The 14779-nt window shown below is 39.6% G+C and overlaps 1 protein-coding gene across 10 annotated transcripts in view; it reads left to right on the top strand.

Moving 5' to 3' along the window:
- The window catches only part of adgb (androglobin), a 37934-nt gene extending 23512 nt beyond the window's left edge, over positions 1-14422 (top strand). For 5 of the 10 annotated variants that reach the window (XM_082505137.1, XM_082505132.1, XM_082505135.1 and 2 more), the window contains 15 exons: positions 392-521; positions 891-1025; positions 2870-2963; positions 3626-3757; positions 3919-4072; positions 4256-4443; positions 4548-4714; positions 5569-5720; positions 7076-7187; positions 9143-9276; positions 10104-10259; positions 10402-10480; positions 10567-10669; positions 13304-13487; positions 13625-14420. In XM_082505137.1, the coding sequence (XP_082361263.1) occupies positions 392-521; positions 891-1025; positions 2870-2963; positions 3626-3757; positions 3919-4072; positions 4256-4443; positions 4548-4714; positions 5569-5720; positions 7076-7187; positions 9143-9276; positions 10104-10259; positions 10402-10480; positions 10567-10669; positions 13304-13487; positions 13625-13831 (2127 nt within the window). In that variant the 3' untranslated portion in view covers positions 13832-14420. Of the gene's footprint in view, positions 1-391; positions 522-890; positions 1026-2869; positions 2964-3625; positions 3758-3918; positions 4073-4255; positions 4444-4547; positions 4715-5568; positions 5721-7075; positions 7188-9142; positions 9277-10103; positions 10260-10401; positions 10481-10566; positions 10670-13303; positions 13488-13624 lie in introns of all 10 variants that reach the window. The other 5 variants (XM_082505131.1, XM_082505139.1, XM_082505138.1 and 2 more) reach the window with 3 other exon arrangements.
- Positions 14423-14779: the final 357 nt, after the last annotated feature.

The raw sequence follows: 14779 nt of genomic DNA, 5'->3' as shown, positions 1-14779 counted from the left end.
CAAAATGACCGTACATCCTCTTTAATTTGGTCATTGCTGCTGTCTTTCCTCCTTGGCCTTGTGTTACACACACCCAAATGGTCACATTTGCTGATGATCAATTAATTAAGTCTATTTGATTAGCAGGTCCTGGCTGCTACCTACCCTAATTCAAATGGAAGCAGTAAAGGTGTACTTGGTTTTTCACACACTCCTATATTTTAAATAAATGACACATTGTAATGACACATTGTAATATGCCATATATTGGTGTTCATCTCAGGTTGTATTTAGGTGATTTTAAGACCTGCTCAGGCTTGCTTGCTTGTTATGTCCTGGTATGTAAAACCTTAGAATTGACAGAAGGTGTGTTTTCTTTTTACCATGACTGCATGTGTTCTGGTGTTTGTAGGTGTTTAACTTGGCAGTTTACCACATGCTGCGTGAGGCTCTGGGGAGGAAGCTGAAAGCAGACGAGCAGTTTGCTATACAAGCTCTCACTGCTGACCCTTCACTGTTCCCTGAAGAATACCCCCCTATATGTAGGTGCCACTTATTTGTTTGGAGATATTGTATGCTATCATGTTATATACATAACATTAGAAGCTCATAGATGTAATCAGTTGTGCTAAGCTTATAAAAGTCTGTATACCTAAATATATATACTAAATATATATACATATATATATATATATTTATATATGTGTACTAAACTCAGTAGCTTTAAACACTTTAGGGCACTGACTCATCCTAAGTAATTGTTCACATTAGAAATATCATAAGATTGCAACTACACATTAAATCAAAAGAATATTAATAAATGTGTCTTTGTTTACATGCAGTGTCGCTCTTTTCATTAATTCATATTCACCCACAATTTGCTGTTTTATGCCCTCATTCTGTTTGTTAAGTAAATGCAGATTTGGAGCCCCCAGAAATGTGGAGAGACAGGGAGCCAACAGACAGAGAGGTCAAGGCAGTGACCGTTCTGCAGGCTGGATTCAGAGGGCACTTAGTGCGCGAGATCCTTGATGCCTCAAAACCTGGTAAACAACTGAATGTACACGCGCACACACAGAGAATATAATATTTCAAGGAAAGTGGTGTGATTCAAAGCTCATCTTTCAAATCAATAATAAAAAATACTGGCTTTTGAGTAGACAGCGCCAGTGAATACTTTATTTTCTGTGCTCTGTGAAGGAGAAGAGAGACACAGCAACTACAGCAATTTAAGTAAAAATAGAAAATGTGCAAAAAGACCCACAAAAACACAGGATGGCCTGTTTTTCATTCCTAGATTTATTATCCAAAAAACCCCTCACACACAAAACACCTGTTAGTTCTGCATTCACTGTATAATTTAGCCTGCTGGCGTACATCGAGCTCCTGAGCAGCAACGCAAATATGTATTGATGAGACTGCCACTCTTACTAATAAATCCTGACCGATGGAGGCTAACCACATCGGGGATACACAGACGAGAGGAAACATGCGCATCATATACATGTGCAAACAGCGTTCCTGCATCACTGACTGATGTTCATTAGTGACATCAACAGAAAGATAGGGAAGAGAAGACGGGGAAGCAGTGGACACTTTCTAGGAAAAATGAGAGATTACATAGAGACAGTGTTGTGCAGCTATTCCAGTCTGGCTTTGGAATAATATACTGTTTTAGTATCAGTGTTGCTTTTGAACAGTTTTCTGGTAAATTAGAAATTTCCCTCAGTTTTAGTGAAAATATTTGGATGTGTTTTTAGAGATAATGTAACAGTAATCGTCTTAATGTGAAGGTCCATCACTGTTTGTTGATTCCCAAGGAATCGCTGAAGGCGATGTACTGCACAGCCATCCTCTGTTTATTGCTGTGCCTTCTCCAGGCAACAACACATGACACTGTGACCCCTCTGAGTAACTTGTACATATGGGGGTATGGACAGTTTCATTAGTGTGGGGTTTGCCTAAAGCAGCACTGTAATACACCAGAAATGAGAGAGTGCCTAATTTCCCATGGCTTGAAAATGTAGCTTGAGCATCTCAGACATCTAAAATACCCACATCATTAGAGTCAGTCTGCCGGCATCTCGAAATTATTATGCTGGTGGTCGTGTGACATTAGTATGAGCACATGTACATGCACACACTGAACAGCTTGACTTTTTTATGAAATTGGCCTAACATAGTTAAGTTCTTTCAAATCAAAGCACAAAGTGCAGCCTTTAGAGTTCCACTCAGAGTGATACTGACTGTCTAACAGCACTTTAAAAAACCATTCACTCAAAACATGCCACAATGTCCACATTGCCCAGGATAGTACTTGTTAATGACATGGTCCCCTTCAAGCACCTCAGTAGTTCCCCGGTATTTATGCGCACTGCTTTTGCTTTATTTTCTTCCACTCTGTTAGCTCCATTTGTAAATCTCATTTGCCAGTCTTACATTATGCTGGTCAGTTTGAAGTGCCACTTAGAAAAGAGAGCTGAGGGCAAGGATGTGTGGCGGGAAAAACTGGGGATACCTTTTGCCACATGTGAATATGTGAAAAAAAAATACAGCATTAAACAATCTCTTCTGAGCATTTCTGTGCACACGCACACATTTACTAATACATGCATACTTGCAAGTATGCAGGATTTCTTGTCAAAAATTGCGTTCTGTCAGAGGGCTTACCTCTCAGGTGAGATGAGTGTGAAAATTAAGTGTCAAGGTGAGAATAATCTTCTCCTATCAGCCTATCGCTGGATGAAGTAAAAATGCACTTTGCAATATCTGCTTCCCACTCTGAACTAGGTCAACTTCAATGATTTTTTCATGCGTTTGACAGCAACATGGGTTTTTCTTTCATCTTTAATGGAGGCTACTTTTCTGTGCGTGTGCTCATGTCGTTCAGGAACGAAGGAGAACCTCAATGCGTCCAAGATCCTTTCATCCGTGTGGTCGACAATTGAATGTGATGCACACAAACATGCAGCTTTCTTGCTGAGGTAAATGAACAACTGAGGTCTATCAAAGTGTATGACAGAGGTGACTAAGTAATAAAAATGTACTGACTGTGTGCGCTTACATGGTGAGTCTAGCAATCGTAGTGGGTTTTTTTGTCAACACAAATATTTGAAGGTATATGAAAGCGCTGCAAATGCGTTCCAGTGCCAATGCTGTGTATATTGCATGGCATGCGTTTAGCCTCTCTGTTGCACTGCATGTCCAGAATCTGCTCCCTCTCCTGGTTGTGGCAGCCTGTGGGGGACATGCAGGGAGCATTTTCCACATTGTGTTCCATCTTTTCCCAGTGGTACCATCTGCTGTTTATACTCTCCCCGTTCCAATCAGCTACCAGCGTCTGCCGAATGACCTGCTGCCTGGGGATGCATGTGTGTGTGCATGAGCAATAAAAGCTCGGTCAATGTGTGTACGGCGGATGAAGAGGTGGTTTTCTTAGCTGACATAAATAATCACTTAAGTCAAAGATCACACTGAAAAGCAAAGTGCATCCTGGTTCTTTCTTATGAAAGAGGCATAGATTGTTTTCCGGGACTTTGTAATGAATACTTAAATTAACTACTTAAATTAAAACTGTATTCATGACATAGTTTTTGCTTAAGCTGAAATTTCTAAATGTGCTCTGAACTTTCTGTTTCTTGCACAGGCATATCATCAACAATTCTAAGAGGAAAGCGGACCTCTACCCATGTCTACGAGATGAATCGACTAAAATCGCCTTTGCTGATTACACTGTCTCTCTTCCAGACACAGCCAACTCATGGGTCTTGGTCTTTAGGTCAGAGAACATTATAAACTCAGTGAAAGAGAATTCCTAGGCTGTCTTGGAAAACCCTGGTGGAAATGCATGATGTCCTCTTATAACCTTGCTACCTAGCCGTGCTAGATATATTATATATATTGATATATTATCGGCTTGATCTTTTTACTGGTTCACAGAGAGATTTTCCTGGTTTCTGAGGAGGTGCTGGTGATACCAAAGGTCTACTCTCCAATCCCTAATTGTCTCCTGCACGTCATAAATAATGACACAGGAGAGGAGGTAAACACGGTCTTCAACAGAGTAGCACCCCATGTCTATCAACCCAATAAGGTGTGTGGATATAACATGAATTTTTTGCGTGGTGCTTTTTTTGAACTTTTCTAGTATTATATATAGAAAAATCCTTTTAAAACTCTTTATTATAGTATTTGGTATTGATATTTTCTTTCCAATATACCTCCCTTCTAAAATAAAATTATAATTTTATGATGAACTTTCTATCCCCTGGCCCAGCTTGGTTATACCTTTGTAGCGGAAGCTATCACACCTGAATTACCCCCTTCTGGTGCAAAGTGGAGGATGTGCTTGATCGGCTCAAAGGAACCACTTCCAAAGCTGTCCCGCGACACCCCAGTTAGTGAATTCTCAGTAGAGGAATTACGGGATTATTACATTCCAAATAACAAAAATCTCATTTGTTGGTAAGAGAATTATATGGCATACAGTGTTGTTTTTTAATGTTAATAAAATGGAAAAAGCAGGGATGCTCTGAGAATTTAATGCTATAATGTGAAATGTTTTATAGTTACAGAGTACATGTAACAACAGACACTGTAGCAACCGTTCAGCTTCAGACTTCCCACCCAGATGTATTGATACGTCTATCCATTCTGGACCATGAGAAACAAGTAGCTGGCAAAACCGGGAAGGGCCATGTGGTGATTCCTGTTTTTTTCTTCCTGGTGAACAAAGGTGAGGTGTCATTGGGTGCAGTAACCAAAGCTTGTGATGATCTGTGTTTCATAATTTAACACTCGACATATGAAACCAATTTAACTGTCTCACAGTTTTACTGTTTCTTTCAGTAAATTTTTGTGACCGTAGTTGTTCAGTAGTTCTTGAAATTCCACCTTGCAGTTTTAATTGGTGAGAGCTACTGCAGTCTGCCAACAGCAAACCTGAATCTTTATTCTGCTTACAGTAACATTTGTAGTGTAGTGTAAGACAATCACACACAAGACACGTCAAATTTATGAGGAAGGTGGTATGCTACTAATGTTAAAACGGATTCAGCAGTCAACACTGCTAATATTAGGGTTTGGGGGGTTTTAAACATATGCTGCACTTAAAAAAAAAAAAGAGGATTATCTTTCCTCCTACTCTTTTATTTCGTTTTTCTTTTCATCTTCTAGCTGTCCAACAATCCACAGCTGGCCAGCAATTTCTACAAAATCCTTCTTAAAAGAGTTCCATGTTCCTCCCGACCTTTTGAGTATGATTTTCGTTTTGCAGAAAACATTTTAAATGTGGCACTTTTTGTTCTCTCATATGCTGAGAGAAAGCTCTGCTGTTGTATGCTCATTTTAAAACCAAATTGTACACAAAACCGCCCTTGAACCACTTCAGAAAGCACGAGCAAGCGTTCTTAATGTGCTGGAACTCTACCTGTTATTCAGAGTTAATTTTAAATGTTAAAATAATAGGAGAAGAGCTTTAGAATTTTGCACTTATTTGGACCAGATGCTAGAGTGTTTATAAAATGTTTCCTAGTATATTTATTATTCTTGTCTTTTATCAGCATTAATAGATTTCTCTTTCTGTTACAGACACCGAAGAAAATAAACAGGAGCAGTCTCCTTCGGAGAACACTTTCCAGCAAAATGAAGGGGAAGACAGCGCAGTTAAAAAATCTATCTCCTCATCTGACCAGTACCAGCCTCCCACAGAGACTATGGTATCACTGACAACTGTCTGCGTGGTATCTGCTATTGCTCAAACACTTAACTATTCTCACTTTCATGGGCATCTCACTTTCCCTCTCTGTCTCTCTCACCCACGTGCTTGCTGCCTGTTGATATCATTTTTTTCTGCCAGATTACGCCTGTAAGCACACACACACACACACACACACACACACACACGCAAATTTAGTCTCACCCACACTCACATTCTCAGAGACACAATTTGACAAGAAGAGGAGAGTAGCAGAAACTGGAGGGGTGTTGTTTTTTTACTGTCTGACTTATCAGTGCTTGTCAGGGAGCCATGATTTGTGCATGATTTATGACTCACTGTAATGTCTGAAGACCCCCCATCTAACACACCTGTTGTCTTAGTTTAAGGGTTGCAAAAGCATATGTTATGCTCTGTAGGTGTGTATCATCACATATTCACATGCACAGGCATACAGTGGAAAATGAAAAATAGTTATTGTCATTCATTATTATTATTATTATTCATTCTTTTCTGTGGTGATTTTTTTTACAGTGATGCATCTGGTGAATAATAGTTGCTTTTCCTCAGCAAATACTCACAAATACACACAGCAAATTTTTACAAATACACACAGTTAATGCCGCAGTTAAAGCAGTGAATTAAGGCTACAAAAACATGTATTTTTACAGACCTGTTAAGACGTTCGCTTCGGATACGCCATGTGTGTTTTTAAATCTTTTTTTGGGAACACAGTGAGTCAGTAGCACTAAGACAGATAATGTCGGATGACACTGATAGCAGCTATTGATTAGAGCTTAGAGCAGATAAAGACTTAAAGCAGAGGGTGAGTGAATAGAGTGGCGTTGTTTGCCACAGGGACTCACAACACACACAATGATGCATCGTAATGGTGGAATAATTGTAAAGACTTGTGTAGGGTGAGTTGGGGGGGGACTCAAAGATATATGTAAGCGAATGGGAAAAAAATTAAATATATGCCACTTTTATTTTTTGTAGTGCTTTTTCTGTTTCTTTATACGCTTGATTTACTTCTTGGAATTTTGTCTGAATTCTGTCCTTTCTGTTCAGTGTGATGGACGTGGGTGTTACGTGAGATAACCTTGGCTAACCAGCCCTCTGCCTTCACTTAGTTTTTGTGGTGAACATGCACTTTAATTGTTTACCACAGCAGCAAAGTGGGTTCTAGGTCTTTTTTGTCTCCCTGTGTCATGAACACTGATGCAGATGTTTATAGTATATTGTCAGGTTGTGTTGGCTTTAGTTCATAGTTTTGATTCCTGCATAAATCATGTCGTATATGCCTTTTTTTGTATGTGTGTAATGCGTTATATTGTACTCTGATGCAGGTGTTTTACATTGTTCATCCATGTTTCACAGGTTCACAAGTACGTGGTGCAGGCAGAGGTGCTTTATAAGACTTGGAATCTGAGTGAATCCCAGTTGGCTTTTGCTTGTTCAGTCAAAGACTTGGAGAACAATGAGACAAGAGGTACATACTCAAGGCATTTACTATTACCACATCAGTTTCCAAGGGGGCAGCCAGGAAAGAAACCCTGTTTGCATCTTTTTCCTGGAAAACATACACATATGATTGGATTGTTCACTATAGTGCCATGAATCTTCTCACAGATAGGACTGTAATGGGCCATAAAGCAGTTCATTTTTATTATTCTATCAAAACTTTGTCAGCATTTAAGCACTTGGTTCTGAATGGATTTTCTACTAAGCCCTTAATGTTTGTTTTCGCACAGTTTATTTTGTGTTCAGTCTGAAATGTGAGTGATACTCAGTAGGCAGTGTCAGAGGCCAAGGCAGGCACAGTTTATTCTTTGCTTCCACTTGCCATGGGCCTGTAATCACAACTGTAATGAAAGCCAAATGAATGCAGCTGCTTTTGCAGATCATAGAGTGTGATTTCTTGTGCCCAGTGGTCGCTGGCTGTGGCAGTAATCCCGTCCTCTGCCACCAGCTCTTGGTTCTCTGCCTTTAATCATGCTATACAAATTGGATCAATTGAAAAATCACGTCTTTGAAATTGGTTGAAGCTTCTTAAAAAAAAATAAAAAATTGAAGGGGATAAAATAATCGCAGCATCTGTCGATGCTGATTTGAACGGGTTGCTGCATGGGGAGAGCGTGCATGAATGCCTGGAGAGGAAAGCAAGCTTGCTATCACCGAATTTCTGTTGTGTTTTCACCAGAGCTGATGCCAAGGTTCCCCGTACTTAACCATTCAGTTATTCCATTTGCATGATATGAAATCTACAGGTGACATGTGTGTTTGGGTGTGTGTGCGTGTCAGTGTGTAAAATGAACACTGTCATTTGAGACTGCCATAAATAGACAGTGTTTTTCTGTCTTTTTAAATGTCGTTTTTCCTGCATGTTAAGATTTTTTTTGCCAGTTTATGCTCACATTAGCCCACATATCTATCTATATGCCAGTGTCCATACAAAACCGTCTATGTTTTCCCTAAGCTTATGAAAATGGGTCAGTGGGATGTCAAATGAAGCAGGCTCTTGCCCCCTGGTGTCCTGGGAAATATCTCAGCAGGAAAGTGAATTAATTTCATCCAGTTTAACTCCGTCTCAGTGGTGAGCCTCTGCCCTTGATCATGCTCCCTGCATGCTACATGGATACGCACGCACTACATGGCACGCCAAGCCTCAAAACCTCTTTAACAAGCTGTTTAACAATCTGTAGTTAACACAAAAACTGCACTGCTTATGTTTTTGAATGCATGCACATTTTCACATATTTGCCTAAAGTCCTACTGTTGGAGGAGTCAGCCTCAGTTCTTTGCACCGTTACCATGAGAACACACAACAGTCTTTTCTTACAATTTCTTCAAGCATGTCCAACTTAAATCAGTTTTCAGGATCCTTTTGGGATAAATTCCAACAGCACAGATTGATATTTACATCCAGTTTTAGCATTGATTTTTTTTTTTTTTATGTCTTGAGATAGGAGTAAGTCATTGAGTATTCACCAAAGCTCTTCAGGCAGAATGGCAGGGTGTCAGCTAAATGATGGATTATTACGCCTTTATATCAGAGAAGTGAGACTCATAGTTAATACTTCATCTAAGCTGGGGATTGAATCTGACTCAGTTTTTAAAGTGCAACAGTGCCATCTAGCATACATTCAGCCGCACAGCACCTTTGCTGTTTGTGTGGCAGTCCCCATCTTTAATTGTTTAAGTAGAATGTGAATATCTGATACTGTTGAATGTCTATAGACATGGCATGCATTCAAAACTGAAGCATTCTAACATTTCACATTAGAATTTTTTTTAAAAAATCTAAAATTTTAGCATTTCCCAATAAGGACATTAAATAACTTAAATCTAGATCTAATGTAAAGTGAACACCGTAGTTAAAGTATTTATGAAGCTAAATGCACAGCAGAAAATGTTAATGTTCTTAATCTCTGCTTCATAATGCAGTAAATAAGCTTGAGGATGTAAAGCGTTCATCTACCACTAGCACACCAAATCGTGATGGCCTCAAGTCTGATGCAACCAAAACCCAGCGCAAAACCAAAGGAGACAAGGGGAAGCCAGCTGTCGCTAATGAAACGGTAATGTATTACAACAGTATGGTACAGGAAAGACAAAACACCGCAACTCTGCAAGTCTGTCAACTGCACATAAGGAGTAGAAATATAAAAGCGCTTATACAAAGGTATATGCATGCATTCACATGTATATACCCATGTTTATACAGTCACCCACTCAGATTGAAGGCCATGTTTACCTAAATGTATTTTTCACAGCGACTTTTAAGTTAAGAGAAGGTGCTAAGATATGTCACAGAGGTCTTGTTGTAGCTTGAGGAGTACAGGATGGAGGCATTTGTTTTGACAGTGTAGTTCACGTCTCTCCAAAGATGTTCATCCAGCTATGAAATGCTAGGCAATGCATATCAGGGTGAACCAAATCTCTGGCCTGCCTGTATACAGGATGTCTGAAACACATTCACCATTCATGATAACATAATCTGCATGGTGAGTGTGAATAATAGTCTCAGATAAGAACTTGGTTCATCAGTCAGAACCACTCAATAAACCTATGATCCACATAATAGCAGCATTTTGATCAAAGCTGTGCCACACATTAAATTCACACATTAAGCACGGTGACATTTAAACGTTTTTCTAATACTGACCTCCTTCGTTTTTCATTTAAAATTTGATGGTAAGCGCAACTTTAATGGAGAAAAGACACTAAGCGATCTCCAAATAAACTAAAAGTTATCTGTTGTGTAAAACAAAGGCAAAAAAACTAAGTTTGAAGTAGACATGCGCACTTTAGCAAACCGACCTTCCGCTCTAGTGTTTGTGTGTCTCAGCATGTGTTATTTTTTTTCTGTGGGTTCTTTGCACTCTGTGTGCAAATGTCTGTGCAGAGCCTTGACCTAACTAAACCAAACTGGATGCTACGTGTTGTCACGGACAACAGCAAAGCAAAAGGCATCGACGTTAAGAGAGACACAGAAAGAATAGACCAGATTAAAACCATTAAAAAAGCATGGGAAATGGCCGAGCCGGGACGCTCTGCCAAGGTAACCCTTTTAATTTAATATATTCTGTCTTCTTTTAGAATATATAATGTACTCTAATTTATTTATTTTTATGTATTTATTTAAGTGGGCTACACTGAAACATACGCTTCAGACAGAATGATTTACTATGTCTTGCTTTTAGGCTTTTCAGTCTCGTCTCCATTTTCTTAAACAAGTGCAGCAAAAAGAGTGTGGTGATGCTGCTACAGAGGAAAACAATGGTATGAATCTTTAAAAATGGAAACATATTTATGTGAACTCATATGGTTTATGGTAATGTGAGCTTGTCCTATTGGTACTTCTATAGATGCTTCAAGACCTGGTCAAGACATCTCTCAGAGTGCATCCAATCAGAAGTTGACTGACACCCCCTGCTCCTTTCCTCACATGGACTACAGTCACTTTACCAGGTTCTCCATTGCTATACTTTTCCGTCTCTGTCCCTTTTCACTCTTTCACTATCTATTTGATTGTTCAGCTTGTCCCAGCATGCAAGCTTAGACGATATAGATGGGAAATGACACACAGCCAACAAAGAAAGTTACATCATCTCATTGTATTTTAAAACAGATGCTTGCATTTTCCTCCCCCTGTTGAGGTCCTGTGGCTAATATGCAGGATGCAGTCTAGTTACCTAATGTAGATTTGTGGACCTGAATTAAGAGCTGGAAGGTTGGTGAATATGTCGGTGTTCTTGTTCTCAGGAACAGATTGGTTCATACAATATCTGCAGAACATTATTAGTAATTTCCTGTCTTTATGACCTTTGCTCTCATTGGTCCAGTGTGAACAGCAGTGTTACATTGTATACTTAACAGGGCCTGAAAGGGCAATGCAAGGACTTCAAGCAAGGTGGATGCTATTTAGTACGGCTACTGGCATAATGTTTTTTAAGCTGTACCTTTCATTTTTAAGAATGTAATGAAATTATTTACATAATAAGCATTATATTATTTTGCTGTTTATTTCTTCTTTATCCTTTTAAACTCTCCCTTCTCTGTCTGGGTTTATTCTGGGTACTTGGACTTCCCCCCATAGACCAAAGACATGCATCTCAGGTTAACTGGTGATTCTAAATTCTAACCCGCAGCCCTAAATAGGATAAATAGTTAGGAATATGGATGAATTGATAGCTTTGCACTTAATCATTCATATTCTAGTGTTTGATAGTAACTTGATTTGAGTGGGTACTCTGAACATCAGGGTGATTAGTACATGACACAGCAAAAACAGTAAGTAGTTTATTGTTTTGAAATCTCTAAACATTTGGATTTACAGGCTATTCATGCATTAAAAATATACACAAATGTAACATTTGTGAGCCTGCCATTCCTCCTCTTATATAGCTGACTTCAGTTTCTAACAGCACAGCTAAATGTGCCTCAGCCCTCAGAATGACAATACAGCAGCTCCACTACTGACATCAGTTACTGAAGGACTGACAGTAACAGTCACCGAGAGTTTTTACTGCAGCTACATTTTTGTTGTTGTTTATATTTTAGGTTCTGATTTCTATATTTTGAGGCTGGCATTATTGTGTGGGTTAATCTTTGGTTCTGATTTCTACTTTAATGTTACTCTGGTTTCCTTTAAAGGCTAGTTAGCATATTTTTCCTCCTTATATTCTGTGTTATTTAACCTTCCCTGTGTCCTTAACTTAGAATTTCGAGTTCTTCGTCATCTTCAGGGGTTTTATGTTTGGTTGATTTGTGCTTTTTGTGCCTTGTTCTTGTTCTTGTTGCATTTGAGTTCTAGTTACTGTTTATGGAGTCTGTTTGTGATTAGTGACTCTTAGTTATTTCCCGTTTTACTTTTCCCCCAACCTCATTGTCTTGATTGTGTACAACTGTGTCTAGCTTTCCTCAGCTGTCTTTCCTTGCCTGCTCTCCCCATGTGTATAAATAATTCTGTCTTCGTGTTAACTTCCCCGTGTGTTTTCTTTCTGTGATCTGCTGGGCTAATTTAGAGTTTGGGTTTCTAGTTTTCATTGTTAGTTTGAACTGTGAAACAAAGGCTTACCTTCTGTTTTATCCCTCTGCCTCCAGAGTATACATTTGGGTCCTTTAACCTGCAATTCATGACGATTACCAAGAGATTAATTTTTAAATATCTTTGATATCAATGCACATCTAGGATTACAAGCAACTATGAGTTTGCTGCCCATCTATGTGTACCCATCGTAAACAACTATTTGCACTTAATTTTGAGCATCAATAGGGAAAGGGCTTTTTGGTTTTCGTATAAGTCGCTTAGCAATTGACCAATCACATTTCACTTAACCTTGGTTGCATATAGATACATACTGTACAGTGTAAACTGATCGAGTATAGTTAGGAAACAGTTTCACCATAATCCCCCCCAAATTCCACGTTGAGCACCAAAGGTTAAGCCAACAGACTAGCCAATGGCTTTCCAAATTGGTCTATGTCCTGTGTGTGACTGTATTGTCAGAGTAAGAGTTTTAAAGGGAAGAATCTCCCTCCACAGTCCCCCCTGGGTTTCCCATTACTCTCCCTGACACCATCTCTTGTTCCCTCCCTCCATCTCTCCCTCTGTCCATCCCTCTCCAGGATAAATGAGATGATATTTGGGTCTTTTAATTAGAGAGCTATTTCAGGGACACTATGAGCTCGTTACTCCAATGAGATGTGCCCCTCTCCCATCACCTCTCCATCCTCTCCTGCTGTGAGCGTGCGCCTGTGCGTGCCAACACGTGTGTCCAGCTAATGGTGGCTGTCGACACTGGCCTGCAATATGAGCAGAGAAAGAGATGTGTTAAGTTTATTAAAGGGTGTCAGGCACATCAAGATTCACACTTGTGTACACACAGGCGTGTCTATATCCTCAGTTTCCCTCTCCAAAAATTTGTTTAACACCTGATCCTGACACAGTAGCTACAGTGCATGTAATGACACTGTGCTATAGTACAAAGTACTTGAACATATCTTCAGATTTCTATTCATTCTCATTAGATGGGTATACATTCATGTGACAGAAAAATGCTGTGCACACCGTATACATTTAGTTCTTGTGCATACATGTAGACACCAAAAGGATTCTCCAGTGGTGATGGACTCATACATAGAAGAGGCCCAGCAGAGGGAGCGCACTGAAAAGATCCAGACTTACCGGTTGGTCCGAGAGCATGTGTTGGAGTGCAGAAAACAGGAGGCGTTCAAAAGGAAGGAGCTAATGAAATGTCAGCTGGAGATGTATCAAAACATGCAGGTAAGGGACAGAGAGGGAGAAGAATGTAATGAAACAGAAAGAAATGAGCCACTGTGGCTATCAAAGTTAAAAGGAGTCAGCTGCCTTTCCCTCTAATTCTTTAACTACTTTCTCGCTGCCATTTCTCTTGTCTCCAGGCAGCCTTTGAGCAGCGCTGTAAGAACTTTCACAATACGTGTGACGCATTTAATAGCCGTCATCGCGCAAGCATCAAAAAGGAACAAGAAGAGAAGGAGGCTCTGGAGGAGGCCCAGTCCGCAGCTCTGGAAAAACAAGCAGCCTTCACCTCTGCTTCCGCACAGCCACCCAACAAGCAAGACAAGAAAGCTGGCAAGAAGAAATGATAGTCTTTAGCACCAACATCCAGTCTCAATTCTCCTCAGTAGACATCTCAGAAGTAGTCACACTGAATTATCGTCATTGTGTCCCAGCACTGTTTACGTGCGCCTTACGAAACAACATCAGATGGGAAGTTTATTTGTTCACGATTCAGTGCGTTCGCCTTTTCACTACACCTTTAACTTTGAAACAACTAGTTGCTCTAACTATAGTGTTTATTAAATGTTCTAGTTTGATAGTAGTTTAACAAAGATGTTCACACAATTATAATATTTAGATCATATCCCATGAGATATTTAATGTGTTCTTTACCTATACTGTTCATTAATAGCTATGAAAGCAGGATTTGTAGTTTTTATTCATTTGAATCTAAAGTGAATGTTCACTGTCCATGTTTTCTCTTTGCTCTACACAAGAATAAAACACGTTTCAAATTCTCTTGCTGAAACTGTAAAAATATTGCTGAGCTAACCTTAAAACTGAATTGGAGGTCTGAAGGATTTTTTTTTAATGGCAAAGCTAGTTTTTAGTTTAAGTTAAGATAAGATAACTCTTTATTGTCATTGCACAGTCATACATACAACGACACGATACGACACATCACAATGCAACACAAACAACACAACACAGTAACTTAACTTAGTAATAAAAAATGAAGAATAAGGCTTGTAAAAGCTGTCCTTGAGTCTGTTTGTCTGGGACCTCAGCAGCCTGAACCTCCTGCCAGACGGCAGCAGCTTAAACACCTGGTGTCCTGGGTGTGTACAGTCCTGTAGGATGCTGCGTGCCCTCTTGAGACAGCGAGTGCTGTACAGGTCCTTCAGGTCCATTTTTCTGAGGATTCTCAGAAAGTGGAGACGCTGTTGGGCCTTTTTTTAAAACCGCAGAGATTTTAGAGCTCCATTGGAGGTCTGTGTCTATGTGCACACCCAGAAACTTGAAACTGGACACCC

The sequence above is a fragment of the Aulonocara stuartgranti genome, assembly GCF_965226115.1.
Source record: "Aulonocara stuartgranti genome assembly, chromosome: 15".
In the NCBI taxonomy this organism is placed as follows: domain Eukaryota; kingdom Metazoa; phylum Chordata; class Actinopteri; order Cichliformes; family Cichlidae; genus Aulonocara; species Aulonocara stuartgranti.
The sequence above is the reverse complement of the archived record's forward strand: the minus strand, read 5'-3'. Positions and strand labels throughout refer to the sequence as shown.